General features: G+C 39.3%; 1 protein-coding gene across 1 annotated transcript; it reads left to right on the top strand.

Annotated features, from left to right (window-relative positions):
- Positions 1-127: 127 nt before the first annotated feature.
- Positions 128-18591, top strand: zp3d.2 (zona pellucida glycoprotein 3d tandem duplicate 2). Its single transcript, XM_061881925.1, has 9 exons — positions 128-741; positions 8069-8184; positions 9662-9765; positions 9837-10011; positions 10086-10191; positions 10259-10347; positions 12690-12763; positions 12837-13121; positions 17774-18591. Exons 1-9 carry the CDS (start codon positions 136-138, stop codon positions 18058-18060), a joined length of 1842 nt encoding a protein of 613 aa, XP_061737909.1. The 5' UTR covers positions 128-135; the 3' UTR covers positions 18061-18591.
- Positions 18592-18628: the final 37 nt, after the last annotated feature.

The following is an 18628-nucleotide window of genomic DNA, read 5'->3' as shown; positions in this document are numbered from 1 at the left end:
ATATATATATAACGGTTAATTTAATATATATATTAAAGTAACCGTTGTCACGTGACTCCAATTCGCCAATCCAAAGGAGGCCTGGCAGTCACGTGACCTGCCTCAAACGACACACATACGACAAATGACCGGAAGATGGCGCTGTTTCCCTTACCAGTTGCTACGAAACACCAGTTTGGTGACGTCAACTGTGCGAGCCGCTTCGAGAGTCGACTAAAACACATTTACAAAATATTTTTATTACAATTAAGTGTCTTCGGCATGTTTGTCGTCCCGCTGCTTGGCTTCTTGACGCTGTTTGCTGCCAGCCAGGCGGACAAAGCGCGGCAATTCTCACCAAGGCGCGCTACACCGCAAACAAAAGACGCCATCTTGACTCAAGGCCCCCGCAAAGCAAGGCCACCTTACCTCAAACTTCCCGTCTACGTCACCTCCGAGCTGCCGCCGCGGGAGAAGCTCCATCTGTCCCCGGCCACAGGCACCGGCCTGGAGCCTCTGCCCGGGCCCGTGCAGGGGCGCCTTCTCCCGGCCTTGTCTGGCCGGACGCCGCAGGGCCCGGCGGAGGACTCGGTCAGGATTTTGTGCAAAATGGACAAAATGCACGTCAAAGTGCCAAAGGGCATTTTGGGCGGAGGGGAAGTAAAGTTTGAAATTAAACTTGGAACATGTGGAGCCAAGAAATCGTCGAAGAACTATGTTTACTTCGTGAGCGAACTGAGCCAGTGTGGAACCAAGCGACAGGTGAGAATGAATGAATGGGTTTATTTTGAGCCATGCAAACAAAACAAGAGAATGACATAAAATACAAAAGAAATATATAGATACATTATTTTTACACCTGCATTGAAAACATTACATGTGCCTAATCTTTTGTAGATGTCAAGATTGGCTCAAAAGGGAGTGGGAAGAAGTAAACGTATTAGGTCCCACCCCTATACATATACAATATATATATATACAATATATAATACAATAATATATAAAATATAATTCAATTCAGTGGTTGCTGCTATATATTGTCTATATATAATACATTTAAATTCACACACACTTACATATATACATATGTACACACACACATATATACAATTTATATACATACATACATATACTTATATATATACACATACACACACAATCACATACATACACACATGCATATACCCAAAATACACACATATCCATCTCACACACACACACACACACCTATATAAATACAATATATATAATAGTATATATAATATACACTTTTGTCTAAACATTATTAACAGTTTATGGTGCCTATGGGAACAAGCTTTCATTTTGACTGTGATACTAGTGGTTAAAAGTGGATCTGTGGCTTTGGAGTTACTGCTCCTGATCAACAGGACCTGAGGACCACTCTTGCTATGTGTCCTATGCTGTGCATTAAAAGAGACGAGGGGAGCCCCCTGCCAGAGGAGTTATCCACGAACATAAGATCCCCCACTCGCCTGCCCTGTACTCCAGATAGTGTACCCAAATCCCTTTTCTTAGTTTCCATCGGCACCAATTCTTTAGTCAGAATTCATATTTGTTTTTACTTTTGCAGAAGATTAGTATTACTCAAATTGCATATAGGATTGTTTGTGTACACACTCACACACACACACACACACACGCACACACACACACACACACACAATTCAATGTATTCCTCTCATTGATACTAATTCATATAGTTTAACTAGTTGGGTGATGTCATAGAAGTAATAATAATAATGATAATATCAAGTCATGGCTTCATTTTCTACATCAGGGGTCTCAAACTCAATTTACCTGGGGGACACTGGACGCAGATTCTAAGTGAGGCTGGGCCACAAGAAATGATGTCTTAAAAAAAATGTTGCATACTCTTCAGCATGTCTACATCCCCCAGAATGCCGTGCGCTTCCAGATCGGCTTTCTTCCTATTTTTTTCTAACAGAACTCAGTGAAATTATCGAACGTTCTATCGACCCCATTTTCTATTGATATTGATCACATGTCTATTGCGATATATATTATCGTTTTATCGTCCAGCTCTAATAGTTTATATATCAATGATGAAATATTAACATTGCAACACATGCCAATACGACCTTTTCAGTTTACTAAATTGCAATTTTAAATTTCCCGGGAGTTTCGTTTTGAAAACGTTGTGTAATGATGACGTGTACGCAAGACGTCACAGGTTTTTAGGAAGTATGAGCGCTACGCACACACACAGCTAAATATCGTCTGCTTTAACGACCTAATTATACAGTATTTTGGAGAACTGTGTTGCTGAAACTTTTGCAATTTTTCCATTTATATTGGAGAAGTCAAAGTAGCCAGATGGAGTTGGGAAACTTTAGCCTTTAGCCATACAAACACGGTGATTCTTTGTTTAAAATTCCTGGAGGTTAAAATGTACTATGGATCAGAGCGCGGTCAAGAGAACATGAAACACGACGGAATGTCAACCAGTAGGTTTCGGTGAGAAAATTGTGGTTAAAAAGTCGCTTCTTACCGGAGAAAAGCTGAGCTTGCCCCTTTCCATAGCTGCCGTCGAATCCCATGAGACACTGCATGTCAAGACACCCGTGGACGTACACGTCCGACTATCAGCTACTATTTAACTCATTAAAACACTAGCAACACAATAGAAAGATAAGGGATTTCCCAGAATTATCCTACTAAATGTGTCTAAAAACATCGTAATCCGTCCCAATGCAATCGCGTTTGTTTTTTTTGTTTTTTCTAGTCCGTCGCTATCAATATCCTCAAACACGAAACTTTCATCCTCGCTCAAATCAATGGGGAAATTGTCGTTCTCTCGGTCTGAATAGCACTTTTTGTTGGAGGCTCCCATTATAAACAATGTGAATATGTGAGGAGCCCCACACTTGCGACGTCATCGTCTGCGACTTCCGGTAGAGGCAGGGCTTTTGTCTAAGCACCGAAAGTTGCAAACTTTATCGTGGATGTTCTCTACTAAATCCTTTCAGCAAAAATATGGCAATATCGCGAAATGATCAAGTACGACACATAGAATGGAGCTGCTATCCCCGTTTAAATAGGACAATCTCATTTTCAGTAGGCCTTTAACGGGGACTGTTATTACTGACCAACAGATGTCGCAATGTGACTCCCCCTAGCAACATAAGAAAACCCTTGTCTCCATGGCAATGTTTCTGTCGCTTTCACTCATTTGCCACTTTTCCACTAATGCAAAGCTAGGCAATCCAGAACGTTGAAAGAGCCAATTTGGACCCGAAAACCAAAAATTGTCTCCCTCTCAAGCGAAAGGAGAGAGGTGGCGGAGGTGGGGGTTTGCGTTTCTCTGCTTGCATCACGCAAGTGACGTCAATTTTTGGCCCTCGAGAGCCATATACCACACTGTGATTGGTAGATTACTTCAGCTCCGCACACAACGCTGTCAAGCGGCATTCATATAAAACTTGTGGGCCGCACTAATATTAAACTTTCATATTAAGATGGGGCCGCAAAATAACGTCTGGCCGCGGGTTTGAGACCCCTGTTCTACTACATCCATTCATTTCCTACCGCTTGTCCCTCTCTGGGTCACGGGGAGAGGTAGGTGGGTGCTGGAGCCTATCCCACTCATTCATAAAAACACGCATTCATGTGCACCAGGGGTGTCCAAACTTTATCCACTGAGGGCCGCACACTGAAAAATCAAAGCAAATGGGGGCCATTTGGATATTTTTTACAATACAATAAATGTATACAAAATATACCTATGGGCCCCCAATCAGGCTTGATCTCAGGGACCCCAAAGGGTTTTGGTCAAAAAAATATTAAAAATGTGTCAGTATTATATTTTTATTATTATTCAAGTTTTAAAGGCTTACTCAAATGAGATTTTCTTATTTAAACGGGGATAGCAGGTCCATTCTATGTGTCATACTTGTTCATTTCGCGAAATTGCCATATTTTTGCTGAAAGGATTTAGTAGAGAACATCCACGATAAAGTTCGCAACTTTTGGTCGCTAATAAAAAAGCCTTCCCTTTACCGGAAGTAGCAGACGATGACGTCACCGGTGTGAGGGCTCCTCACATCCTCATATTGTTTATAATGTGAGCCTCCAGCAGCAAGAGCTATTCGGACTGAGAAAGCGACAATTTCCCCATTAATTTGAGCGAGGATGAAAGATTTGTGGCTGAGGATATTGATAGCGAAGGACTAGAGAGAAGAAAAAAAAAAGGTGATTGCATTGGGAGCGATTCAGATGTTTTTAGACACATTTACTAGGATAATTCTGGGAAATCCCTTATCTTTCTATTGTGTTGCTAGTGTTTTAGTGAGTTAAATAGTAAAATTGTAATTTAGTAATCTAAACCGCCCGTATTGGCATGTGTTGCAATGTTAATATTTCATCATTGATATATAAACTATCAGAGTGCGTGGTCGGTAGTAGTGGGTTTCAGTAGGCCTTTAAGTCATACAAACACGTTAATCAATTTATGGTAAAACTCCTCGTAGAGGCTGAATTTTTTGTTCAGCTAAGGTCTTCAGATAATTTTTGTTAGTTTGACTTTCATCTTGACTCTTTATTGCCAATAACAGGGCTTTCAAACATTTTCCACTGAAAAATCCAAATGGGGGCCTATTTTAATATTTTTCATTTTCAAAAACCATACAATATATTGATTTTTAGTAACATTTTAGTAACCCCAGCAGGGTCTCTGTCATAAAATTGTTAAAAATAAGTCATATTTATTTTCTTAGTTTATTTTATTAAAATGCTTAATATATTAGATTTGTATTTGATACTTAGGCTGCTGCCCCCGCGGCAAGACCTGGGACAAGCGGTAGAAGATGGATGGATTGTGTTTAGTAATTTTTAGTGCAATGAAAATATATCCTACTGAATTTATTGTGGATCCGTAATAGCCGCACTCATAAAAGTGTTAAAAATAAGTCATATATTAATTTTCTTTTTCTTTTTTTTATTCAATATTGATCAGTGGTTCTCAAATGTTTTTCACCAAGTACCACCTCAGAAAGCACTTCGCTCTCCAAGTGTCACCATAATGACCAACATTAAAACAGTAGTTTAGCAGGCCTAAATATTGATTAAAAAAGGCACATATATAATTTAACAAGTATATTTATTTTTTTTGGCTACTGGGAATAGGTTGATTGGCAACACTAAATTGGCAGCTGAGATAGGCTTGTCCCGAAAGGGACAAGTGGTAGAAAATGGATGGATGGATGGTCACTGTTACATTACACACGGTTTGAACAGTAACACTTTTTGAATATTTTATTCAGTGATTCTTTGGTGTACCACTACATGGAGCCCCACAGTTTGAGAATTGTTGCTTGAGAGCAACTTCAAGTCTACCTGTATATTTATAGTATTTTTTGGGGGGGATTTTTTAAATTTCCTTTTTGGCCAAAACACACAGAAAAGGTCAATGTGGAATATTTGATGTGAAGTAATTAGAGCAATAAATGGGTCAATATTCTGTAACTGTTGGGCTCTTATTGTGGATTCATAAGAGCCCCACTCATAAGTGTTAAAAATAAGTCCTTAAAAATAAGGGAAGGTTTTTTGGATTCGGTCATGTTAGTAAATGTTGTGCTGTTTTTCTTCCAAGTAGTATTATTGATTTAGGTACTTTTGTTGTCCACCAGATGGTGACCAAATGGCAGCTATCAGACTCCAGGCTATTTATATTTATTTACTATTGAACAACAATACACTGTTCCCCGCCATGGTTTATTCCCGTGCCGTCTCACGGGCTGAATAGAAGTTTGGACACCCCCTAAGGCAGGGGCTGACAAGCCGCGGCCCCGGAGCCGCATGCGGCTCTTTGATCACTCTGATGTGGCTCAGTTGCATTTTTGCTGACCCCCTGATTATTGCGGGAGATTTCCGGATCTTAGTGCCTCTCCCATAAATCACCCGGGACCAACATCCTCCGATTGTCACCTGGACTACTATATTGAGGGAGTGCCGTGATCGCAATGTCTTTAACGTCCATCAAAACATGTCGTCGCGCCCACTTTTGCTTCATGTTACCTGAATGATGCTGGTCAAGCATAGCTTTCGGTCTTTGTTAACACACGTAAGTGACAGCAAAGCATACTTGTTCAACAGCCATACAGGAGAGGGGATGTATAATGTAGCCCGGAGGAGTTAGGGATGCATGGGATTCTGGGTATTTGTTCTGTTGTGTTTATGTTCTGTTACAGTGCAAATGTTCTCCCGAAATGTGTTTGTCATTGTTTGATGTGGGTTCACAGTGTGGCGCATATTAGTAAGAGTGTTAAAGTTGTTTAAACCGGCACCCTCAGTGTGACCTGTATGGCTATTGAACAAGTATGCCTTGCTGTCACTTACGTGTGTCTGCAGAAACCACAAAATAACATGTGACGGGGCTGGTTAGCTGTTAGTGCATGATGTAGCGTTAGAGGCAGCGGCTTCATAGTACGCCCTTATTATTGTTGATTGGGTGAAAATCAACAGACATTCGCGAGATGAGTTGCAATGAGTTTTGGGAGTCTCCCGGAAACTTTGGGAGGGTTGGAAAGTGTGATGCTGTCAAACGGCATTCATACAAAACTTGCGGGCCGCATTAACATTAAATGTTCATATTAAGATGCGGGCCGCGTGTCTGAGACCCCTGGTTTATACATAGCTCAAAGCAAAAAAAAAACAACTCTGTATGCAGTGTTATTTCCTTTTAGATTTCCAAAGAGTTTTGCGGCTCCCATTGTTTTTTTTATTTTATTTTGTGTAACGGGTCAAAATGGCTCTTTGACTGTTAAAGGTTGCCGACCCCTGCCCTAAGGAATCTAAAAGAGCCCTTCTCATAAAAGTGTTAAAACAAAGTATATCAATATATATTTTTACTTTAAACGCTTACATCGCTAGGTCAATTTCAGATCTATCCGTCAATTAGTTTTTTTTTCTTATCTTTTATGCCTTCTTTGTCAAAACCTTGTTAAATTTTTTTGGCAAACACACGAATTATGCAATATTCCCTCCTAAAAATTTCAAAGTGAAATAAATGTTATGAAGTCATTAAAGCCTTAAATAGGTCAATAATTCATATCAACATTGATTTTATTTTGTGAGGATTGAGTTTAAAATTAAAAAAAGCTTTGTGTTATTAAAGTCAGTATTGCCACTTTTCCTGGTTACATTTTACCAATTTGCTATTTAATTCCACTATGTTTTTTTCTCTGTAAAAGTACATTTAAAATATGACTTGCCGTAAAAAAAAAAAAAAAAATAGCTGCAGGCTGCAAATAGCCCCCAGGCCACACTTTGTACACCTCTGATCAGTGGTGTGAATCTTTGGGAACCTAATGATTCCATTCCTGGAGTGACTATTCGATTCAGAATCGATTTTCCATTCATCACAATTCTTGATTCAAACCGGAATAATAATGCTAATAAAACTTTTTCAAAGCAGGTTTCATGTTAGAAACTCTCCTTCTGGTCTCATGGACATGGCCTAAAAAGTAATTTTTAAACATCCATCCATTTCCTACCGCTTATTCCATTTGGGGTGGCGGGGGGGCGCTGGTGCCTATCTCAGCTACAATCGGGCAGAAGGCGGAGTACACCCTGGACAAGTTGCCACCTGAATGCAGGGCCAACACAGATAGACAGACAACACTCACATTCACACACTAGGGCCAATTTAGTGTTGCCAATCAACCTATCCCCAGGTGCATGTCTTTGGAAGTACGAGGAAGCCGGAATACCCGGAGGGAACCCACGCAGTCAAGGGGAGAACATGCAAATTCCACACAGAAAGATCCCGAGCCCGGGATTGAACCCAAGAATACTCAGGACCTTTGTATTGTGAGGCAGACGCACTAACCCCTCTCACACCGTGCTGCCATTTTTGATCATTGAATCTTGAACATTGAAAAAAAAAAAGATTTTAATCATTTCTGAACAATTTAAAATTGGGATTAATAAGAATAACGATTTTGGATATGAATCGATTTTTTTTGTGTGCATGTCAGTGTGCGCACACTTGTGCATGCTTAGAAAATAATTCCTGTTCCCCAAAAACTTAAAAAAATATATTTTTCTTCAGATCCTCAATGGACATGTGACATATTGGAACACTTTGCAATACAAGCCAGAGATGATCCAAGGACTCGTAAGAAGAACTGCACCCTTCACACTGCCTGTTGCCTGCAATTACACCAGGTGACCATCCAGGTCTGCACATTGTTATGGAGGTTAATTTGTGTCTTTAATATGTAAGATTTTTATTGACACTGAATTCATGGAATGGAATGTTTTGCGTTTGAATTTTGTGGACTGAATTTCTTTACATCAAATTATGGCGACAATTTTATTGTAAAAAAAAAAAATGTAATTGCAAAATGTGTGTTATTAATTCGTGTGTAGAAAAAATTCAGTGATGAAAAATTCAGTGTCAAAATTTGCTGCTTCAAAGAGCAAAACTCACTTCCGGTAAATTATGGCTAATGCAAACGATCCTGTCTCAGAAGCAGTCAATGAGGTGTCGTGTGTGAAGTCATGTGACACGGATGTTGCAAAACAGCATGAAAAAGGCAGTTAACTGTGCTACCTGGGGTATAATGCAAAATAATTAACATTTCAATGGTTACGAACTGCACTTTTGGCTGCCTCTGAGACCGGATCGATTACTTTAGTCTTAATTTACCGGGAGTGAGTCTAGTTTTTTGAAGCAGATAATTTTTCAGCACTGAAATTTTATACTTTGAATTTTTTTACTGGGAATTTTTTACACTGGCATTCTTTTACATTGCATTTCGTACAGTTATTTTGTATACACTACATTTTTTTTTTTAGACTCAATTTTTGTGCAGTTAGTTTTAATATAGCACATTTTAATACACTGATTTTTTTTATAATCTGAATGTATTTTTACACAGAATTTTTATGCTCTGAACAGTGGGTTATTTTTTACACTGAATTTTTTTTTTTTCTACTGAATTTTGATATTGATTTTTTTTTGCACTGAATTTTTATAAACAATTTTTTGACATTTTTTTACACAGAATTTAAAAACACGAAAATTTGACACTGAATTTTTTGGAGAAACACATTTTTTACACACTGAATTCTAAAACAGAATTTTTATACAGTGACACTTTTACATTGAATTTTAAATTAACATTTTTATAATCTGAATTTATTTTTACACTGATTTTTTTATGTACTGAATTCTAAAACAGATTTTTTATTTTTTTTACAATTTTTTTTTTTTCACAAAATTTTTATAAACAGAATTTTTTTGACAGTTTTTTTTACACTTATTTTAAAAACACAAACATTTTCGACTCTGAATTTTAAGAAACTGATTTTTTTATACACGGAATTCTAAAACAGAATATTTCTTGTACTATTTTTATACAGTGACATTTTTCACACTGAATTTTGATACACTTAATGTTTATGAACTGATTCCTTTTACACTAAATTCTAAAACACTTAATGTTTTACACTTAATTTTAAAATGCATGCATTTTGCTGTTATTTTTTTTCCGATAAAATTGTGAGCATAATGTGAAAAAAATATTCAGTTTACAAAGTTCAAATGCAAAAAAATCAGTTACATAAATTCAGTTTAAAAAAAACAAACCTTCATACTTCATAGTTTTACAAAAAATGTGACTTTAATTTATCTTCTTAGGTATCAATACTCTTACAAAATTGGATACCTTCCGAAGATTCGCATCCGCCAGATCGTTAAAGTGATGAGGAACAGTGCGAATTTCATTCTGACTCCACGGAATGGTAAATTCTGGTGGTGAAAATAAGAAATATTTTGTAGTATTTATTGTGTGTAAATATTCTGTGGTCTGCAGCTCAGTGGGAAAGGCTGTCCCCGCGGGATCAGTACGTGCTCGGAGAGCCCATGTACTTTGAGGCGGAAGGCCCGCCCATGCCCGACAACATGAGGCTGTATCTCCGCTCGTGTTACGTCACACCCGACAAGTCGCACACGTCCACACCTCAGTTTGAGGTCGTTACGAACTTCGGGTAAACAAAAAAAAATGTTGTTTGTTGAAGCGGAAAATGTGGTGCATTTAAACACGATTTTGTTCTTCCCGAAGGTGCATGGCTGAGAGTAAATATGGTCGCTCCAGATTCATCGCGTACAAGAACAACGCCGTCCGTTTCTCCGTGGATGCTTTCTTGTTCAGAGGAATGACGAACCAAGTGAGTTCCGTCGATTGTTTGGAACAAAACGCAAAATGTCTTCCTCTCTGCACGTCTTTGCCGCCAGGATCTCCACATACACTGCAGCATGTCTGCAGAAAGCGCCACCCCCACACCAACTGCGAAGTCCTGCAACTACGACACCCACGCAGCAAGGTCAGTTCATGGAAAGTGCGGAGGGCCACGCGTTTGAGTTACTCGTGCAAGTAGGTCGCCGTCGTGGCTTGGCAGAGTCCACATGTCACTCACTTGGTTTGAATATTTTCCTTCCAATTATGCCACACTTTTTCCACTGAAATATTAAAGCAGGCGGGGGCCATTTTGATATTTTAGATTTTTTATATATGTATATGTATATATGTGTATGTGTGTGTGTGTGTACACGATATTGCAAAAAGTATTTGGCCACCTGCCTTGACTCACACATGAATTTGAAGTGCCATCCCATGGAATTGTCCAAAATGTTTTGGTATCCTGGAGCATTCAATGTTCCTTTCACTGGAACTAAAGGGCCGAGCCCAACTCCTAAAAAAGTACCCTACACCATAATTCCTTCCCCACCAAATTTCAAACTCGGCACAATGCCGTCCGAAATGTACCGTTCTCCTGGCAACCTCCAAACCTAGACTCGTCCATCAGATTGCCAGATGGAAAAGCGTGATTCTCGAGAGTCCAGTGGCGACGTGCTTTATACACCACTGCATCCAACGCTTTGCATTGGACTTGGTTATGTATGGCATAGATACAGCTGCATGGCCATGGAAACTCGTTCCTTGAAGCTCTCTGCGTACTGTACGTGGGCTAATTGGAAGGTCACATGAGGTTTGGAGCTCTGTAGCAACTGACTGTGCAGAAAGTCGGCGACCTCTTTGCACAATGCGCTTCAGCATCCGCTGACCCCTCTCTGTCAGTTTACGTGGCCGAACCACTTGGTGGCTGAGTTTCTGTTGTTCCCAAACTCTTCCATTTTCTTATATTAGGGCCAACAGTTGACTTTGGAATATTTAGGAGCGAGGAAACTTCACGACTGGATTTGTTGCACAGGTGGCATCCTATGACAGTTCCAAGCTGGAAGTCATTGAGCTCCTGAGAGCGGCCCATTCTTTCACAAATGTTTGTAAAAACAGTCTCCATGGTAAAGTCCTTGATTTTATACACCTGTGGCCGGGCCAAGCAATTAGGACACCTGATTCTGATTATTTGGATGGGTGGCCAAAAACATTTGGCAATATTGTTTGTGTGTGTGTGCGCGCGTGCGTGCAAGATATATTCCCTTAAAATATACCTGTAAGTATGTTAGATAAAAGGATTAAATAGGATTAAAATCTAGACAACTATAACTGATTCAGTGTTAACATTTGAGTGGAATAGTTGGTCCCTAAGGGGAAAAAGGTTAAGAACCTCCTGATTATTTGACGGTGACGGGCAAGTCAGGAGCAAGAGGCGGCGTTACCAGAGCTAAAAAGCAGACTCTAACACGCTAAAAGTGTGGCCCGGGGGCAATTTGCAGCCAGCAGCTAATTTGTTTACGACCTCAGAACATTTTAAAACTACTCATGCAGAATAAACAATAAAAAGTGGAATAGAGGAGCAATCAAGTGAACCGTAACGAGAAAAAGTTTTAAGTTGACTCTAATAACGCAAAGCTGCCATGCAGCTCAGTCACTTCTCAAAAAATGATAATGAATCAAAATGTATTTTATGAATTGTTGACCTATTTAAGGCTCCAATTACATCACATGAAATATTCCATTTTGAAACTTTTAAGGGGAAAACTTGCATATTTTGAGTGCTAGCCATAAAAAATCAATTTAAAAAAAACGTTTTTCGTTGTGGCCGTCAGGAGGTTAATAGGTAACTTGCCTCACGATTAATTGTATATGTCTGACAATATAATTGCTGCAGATTTCCTGCCATTTTTTTTGGGAAATTGTGAGTATTTCAGGTTAATGACCTTGAATTGCACTTTGAAGTGTACACAGAACAGGATTTGTGTACATGCCCTGATCCAAACAACCTTCCCCACTTACGGCGCAAATGAACCAACACAAAATGTCAACACACATGGTCACACATAACAACCTGCTTACTGGACTTTGTGGATATTGTAAAAAATGTCCCCGCACCATAAAAAAATTTAAAACTACACAACGTTCGTCTGCTCTTAAACGACTCTGTGCTGAAAATGTAAGCTATTGGTTATTTTTAAGTGCAATGGCAAAGTGCTATCCTACCCTATGTATCCAATGACTTTGCAGCTCGTCCTGCAGTGGAGCAACCCGCTCTCTGCTCTCCCGTTGAAGTCAATGGACGCTCAGTTTCATCATGTTTAATGCACTGTGACGTGGTTACAATGAATGAGATGAAATGATAAGTAGCTGATTCTAATCAAGCTTCCCTTGCAGTCTTAGAGCAAGCGCCACTGGACAATAAAATATAAAACACTATTTTATTGATTTGATTATATTCCAAACGACCTCTTCCATTTTCTCTCCCAGATGGGTGGAACTTTATGGTTCAGATTGGGTGTGTGCCTGCTGCAACTCCAACTGTGGCCCTGCTGCCCCTGCAGGTCAGAAACAAGACAAACCCCCTTTTTTGGACTCTTTAAACCCACATTTTGTCACATTGTTTTCATTTCCTAGTTCGCACAATGACTAGCAGCAGCGGAGGATGGATGGTGCAGCCTGAAGGGCAGTTCTTCAAGAACAAGAAGACGACATCGCTTCCTCACACTGAGGCAACACCACCTGTGAAAGTGATGGCCTCAGCGACGACAACAGAGACCAAGCCGGAGCGTGGCAGGGATCTGAAGTGGCCGTTTGGAGGTAGAGGAGTGGAGTGGGTGGAGCTGGATGGGGAGGTGAAGAAAGGGAAAGACACCGCTGTCGTGGAGCAGAAATTCCTGGAAGCTCAGCACAACTTTGAAGGTATCTAAATAAGGATGCAGCGGTATCAAATCTCACAAAATGCCATAGTGTGTAAAATGAAGTGTCAGAAGTGTTTAGGAGAACCACGCTTACTGTAATTGAACATAATGCTAAAATAATAATTTTTTTACTACAAAATGAAAACAATTGTGCAGGAACTGTTTCAAGCAAATATATTTAAAATAATAAGTCACAGTTGATGTCTTTAAAGTGACAATGTAAACATCCAGTGTAACAATATGCAGTTTAGTGTCTTTTAACGTTTACATTCTGAGAAGCCGTGTCCTCTACAGTGGACATGTTTTATCATTCTGGAAAGTGTTTCTCAGAAAAGTAAACTAACAATTTAACATTCAATAATGTATATACTTCACAAACTAATGACATTGTGAGAAATGGTTAGAAAATAGATTGAGGATTACTCGTATTTCCCGCGTTTTGTTGGGGTGATTTTCCGCTCTGCAATGCGGCGAGACTGGCCGACTACTTTATGTGGCGCCTTTCACTCGAAAGGAAAGTGGTGCACTTCGCTTTGCAGACCGCAGACTTTCTTACCTCTGCCAAAGAGGTTATGTTTTGGCCTGGGCTTCTTTCTTTCTTTGTTTGTTTGTTAGCAATATAACTCAACCAGTTATGGACACATTTAATGTCCAAAAAACCCAATTCCTTTTATCTACGACATGTACGAACACACAATTCCCTTCCTGCTCAGGGCGTTCCAGAGGATTCTGGGAGATATAGTTTATTTACTAACCCGGCCGACACTTTAACGCCAGAAAAAAACTACACTCACCAACTTTTAGACTAATTCCGTCACACGTCACAATATTATTGAGAAGACTTTCAAACCGAAATATTGGGTGATTTATAATACCGTTACGTCCCTAGCATCGAACGATTTGACATGTAAACCAGGCATTTGAAATTCCCGTGAAAACGTGTTTGAACATTCATTTTCAATGTTTTTTTGACTAAAATATTAATTGAAAAAATAGGATGTAAACAAGGCTTCACGGTGGCAGAGGGGTTAGTGCGTCTGCCTCACAATACGAAGGTCCTGCAGTCCTGGGTTCAAATCCAGGCTCGGGATCTTTCTGTGTGGAGTTTGCATGTTCTCCCCGTGAATGCGTGGGTTCCCTCCGGGTACTCCGGCTTCCTCCCACTTCCAAAGACATGCACCTGGGGATAGGTTGATTGGCAACACTAAATTGGCCCTAATGTGTGAATGTGAGTGTGAATGTTGTCTGTCTATCTGTGTTGGCCCTGTGATGAGGTGGCGACTTGTCCAGGGTGTACCCCGCCTTCTGCCCGATTGTAGCTGAGATAGGCGCCAGCGCCCCCCGCGACCCCGAAAGGGAATACGCGGTAGAAAATGGATGGATGGATGGAGGATGTAAACAAAACTTGTGTAACGCTAACCGCACTGAGTTGCAGGACGGGGAGACGATCAGGTAAACGGAAACAAGTTCGCGAGCTAGCTAACCACCTCGCTAGCTTACTTGGTATAGCATCCGTTTGCTCTTTCCGAGGAACAACGCTGACAGCTGTCCCCTTTGCTGCTAATCTTAGTAGCAGGGTTAAGTACTCTTTAAAAACCAGGCGGAGGTTTCCTTTAACAATATGTAATATTGTTGGCTTCCGTAACATCACACACAGTTTGAACAGACACTGTTTGGATATTTAATCAAGTGATTCTTTGGCGTACCACTAGATAAAGCCTGTGTTCCGCTACGGTTTGAGAATCACTTGTTCAGTGAGAAACAGACGTCACAACACAGAGGGCATATCACCCAAGGGGGCGTGGCTTCAGGACAGAATACTCCTTTCCATGCAGGATGTGGAATTTGACATTTTCAAAAATAATAGTGTTAGTAAATGATCTATTACAATTGTTAAAAAGGTGGGTAGATGAGATTAAAAGTAAAATATAGTGTTCAAATGCACCCAATTGGCAAATGTAGTACTCATTTTCTACATCTTCTTTTTGCTGATAGAAATGTTCCTCTTTTTTTTGTCCTCCAAGGGTGCGCACAGTCTGCTCATTATTTTCTAGGCACTAATTTTTGAGTTTAAAATTAGATTTTCTACTTGTTTAAAATAAAAAAATAAATATAAATGAAGAAAACATGATTTTAACATAGCAACTGTCCAATAATAATTCAATACAGTTCTACAAACTCCAACTAGAACTAGATTGAGCGCATTGGAGATGTCAATGTATAGTCCATTTATTTACTATACATTTATTTTGTTATTTACTGTAATTACAAAAAAACATTATATTGTACTTTAGCATTGCCATTTTTAACACAAATAGACAATATTCACAGTAAATGTTGTACAGAAAAAAATAACCTTATTTTATGTTTATCCAGTGATGCTTGGCGCTGGTTTAGCTGCAACATATTTCTCAATGGATTGAACTGTGTGTAGATTCTTTGTCATTCTAGTCTTTCATCCACAAAGTTTGGACATCGTCTTGTTTCGACGACGGTGGAACTCCTTTAAGTCGCTAACTCATTTATGCAGTCCAACCCATGGATAAATGTTACCAAAAGTTAGCTAAAAATGGAGGCTCTACTTTGCCTGAAACATTCTAAAAAAAACTCAAACAAGGTTTTATATACACACTGTAAGTACATATCTAATGTAGTAATATTCATAATATGTAATATTTATGTATTTTGATTATTTTCACAAACTCATCACAATGTTCATTTTTCTCTTCAGCAACAACAACAATACTACTAATCATGAGAGACAACAAAGACTACTTTGGGACAAATAATGATCAAGAAACTTCTATTTTTGAATACAAGGAAAATGATCTACAAGTTTTAGAAGCTGTGTGCTAAACAGATGCAGCTTTAGTGAAACACTCACCATCGTGTAGCAGTACTGCTAAGTGTTAAACACGATATACAAACTATAATAAAACAATCACTTACTGTACAATGTCTGCTTTCACTGGGACCAAGACTGATGGGATGTTTATATCTTCCCGTTTATATGGACAATCAATCATAAACCACACGAAAAGTAAAAAAAAAAAAAAGTGTGTGTTAGGTTGGATGTCGAAGTTGACCTACTTGTGGATTAATGTCCACAATCTTTTACTATCCAGGTGGGAGGCATGATTTATAACCTCAAATTAAAGGCCTACTGAAACCCACTACTACCGACCACGCAGTCTGAAAGCTTATATATCAATGATGAAATCTTAACATTGCAACACATGCCAATACAGCCGGTTTAGTTTACTAAATTACAATTTTCAAATTTCTCGCGGAGTTTCTTGTTGAAAACGTTGCGGAATGATGACTCGTATGATGACGCGTGTTTGTGACGTCTCGGGTTGTAGCGAACATATTAGCCCAGCACCACACACGGCTAAAAGTCGTCTCTTTTCATCTCATAAATACACAGTAATTTGGACATCTGTGTTGCCGAATCTTTTGCAATTTGTTCAATTAATAATAGAGACTATAAAGAAGAATGCTGTTGGTGGAAAGCGGTGGATTGCAGCTGCCTTTAGCACCGAGACACAGCTGGTGTTTGTTTGTTGTGAAGCTTTAACACAGAGCGGTCAAGCGAACATGTTTCTCTACGTCAACCAGCAAGTTTTTGGATGGGAAAATTGTGATGTTAAGTCAGCTCTTACCGGAGACTTCTGTGGATTATGGGACCTCCTCCTGTAGGCATCTGTGATCTTGGCCCCTCTATCGGCTTCTCCGCAGCATTCCGACTTTCAGGTATGACTTTAGAATCTCACTAAAACACTATTAAAACAATAAGAAGATAAGGGATTTTCCAGAATTATCCTAGTAAATGCGTCTAATTACATCTGAAACGCTACCACTGCCGCCGCCCGGAGCCGTCGCTTTTTCTATTTAAAAAAAAATAAATTTTTGTGCCTCACTCTAACTTTCCTCATCCACAAATCTTTCATCTTCGCTCAAATTAATGGGGAAATTGTCGCTTTCTCGGTCCGAATAGCTCTTGCTGCTGGAGGCTATGATTATAAACAATGTGAGGATGTGAGGAGCCCTACAACCCGTGACGTCACGCGCACATAGTCTGCTACTTCCGGTAAAGGCAATGCTTTTTTACTAGCGATCAAAAGTTGCGAACTTTATCGTCGATGTTCTCTACTAAATCCTTTCAGCAAAAATATGGCAATATCGCAAAATGATCAAGTATGAAACATAGAATGGACCTGCCATCCCCGTTTGAATAAGAAAATCTAATTTCAATAGGCCTTTAACTTTCACTAACTTAGATGCGATGCAACAGCTCAATATGTCAATATAGCAGCATAAGCTAGTTAGCTCTCTGTGATTATGGCACCGCTAAAAGTAGTTTGTCTGCGTTAGCGCTTATAATAATATCACTAATACTTGTTTAATATTCAGGTCATGTAAATGGGATATTGGGCATAATAGTGTACTCCTATTAGCTGCATTGTTAGCCACCTCTTACTTGCAGTATTTTACAAATTATAATGCATAAAAAAAAAACATGCGTTCTTTAACATGATTGTTTGCCTAGTTCCCTAGTAGGTAGAATACACCTCATCCGCTTTTTGCATGTGGTAAAAACATTGTACATACATGGAGTCCTATTTTGTGATGACATTATTGTACGTTCTCCAGAGCCTGAAGTCAAATTCTCCAAAAATTCAGAGAGGAAGAAGCCCACCACCACAGTGCTGACTTCACCACCCCGACCGAGGACGGCCGCAGAGGGCATTACCATGCCTTGGCCTGAAGTGAAGGGTAGGCTGGACCATACCGTCACAGAGACGGAGTGGCCGATTGGAGGTGGAGGGGTAGAGTGGGTAGAGGAGGAGGAAGAGGTGGTGAAGGGATCTGCTGTTGTGCTGGAGGAGGTCAAACAACCTCGTAGAACTTTTGAAGACCTCTTTGAGTTTGATCAATAAAGCCAACTGTTTAACACTCCCCCAAATTAAGGGTGTCCACACTTCTTCCAATGTGGTCCACACATTGAAAAATTATGATTTTTTATTTTTAAGGATTCTTATTTGATTAAAAAAAAACATCCTAAATAATTTTTTTTAAACTTCTTTCCCTCCCTCTGATTTTATTTTTAGTAAATTGCGATTCTTATTTGTAATGATTCTTAATTGATTAAAAAAAAAAAAAACATTTTTTATTTATTATTGAAGCTGCCGATTCCAATACATTAAGGGTGTCAAAAAATAAAAGAAATTGAATTATAATTCCTTGTAACAATTCTTAAACAATTTAAACAAATCAGTTCCATTAAATAAAAAATAGATATGTATATATTAAAACAAAAATAAAATAAACTGATTTTGTGTGTGTGTGTGTGTGTGTGTGTGTGTGTGTGTGTGTGTGTGTGTGTGTGTGTGTGTGTGTGTGTGTGTGTGTGTGTGTGTGTGTGTGTGTGTGTGTGTGTGTGTGTGTGTGTGTGTGTGTGTGTGTGAAAAGTAACGGAGCTGTTTGTCTATTTTATGGAGGAATTTA

Source organism: Nerophis ophidion, linkage group LG21, assembly GCF_033978795.1.
Source record: "Nerophis ophidion isolate RoL-2023_Sa linkage group LG21, RoL_Noph_v1.0, whole genome shotgun sequence".
NCBI lineage: Eukaryota > Metazoa > Chordata > Actinopteri > Syngnathiformes > Syngnathidae > Nerophis > Nerophis ophidion.
The sequence above is the reverse complement of the archived record's forward strand: the minus strand, read 5'-3'. Positions and strand labels throughout refer to the sequence as shown.

What these genes read in the sequence shown, in the direction of transcription:
- zp3d.2 (XM_061881925.1), top strand. Translation starts at nt 136, where the DNA reads ATGGCGCTGTTTCCCTTACCAGTTGCTACGAAACACCAGTTTGGTGAC. An exon ending in TCAGAGGAATGACGAACCAA is followed by an intron (nt 10,192 to 10,258) that starts GTGAGTTCCGTC and finishes CTTTGCCGCCAG; the next exon opens with GATCTCCACATACACTGCAG. An exon ending in AGCTCAGCACAACTTTGAAG is followed by an intron (nt 13,122 to 17,773) that starts GTATCTAAATAA and finishes TACGTTCTCCAG; the next exon opens with AGCCTGAAGTCAAATTCTCC.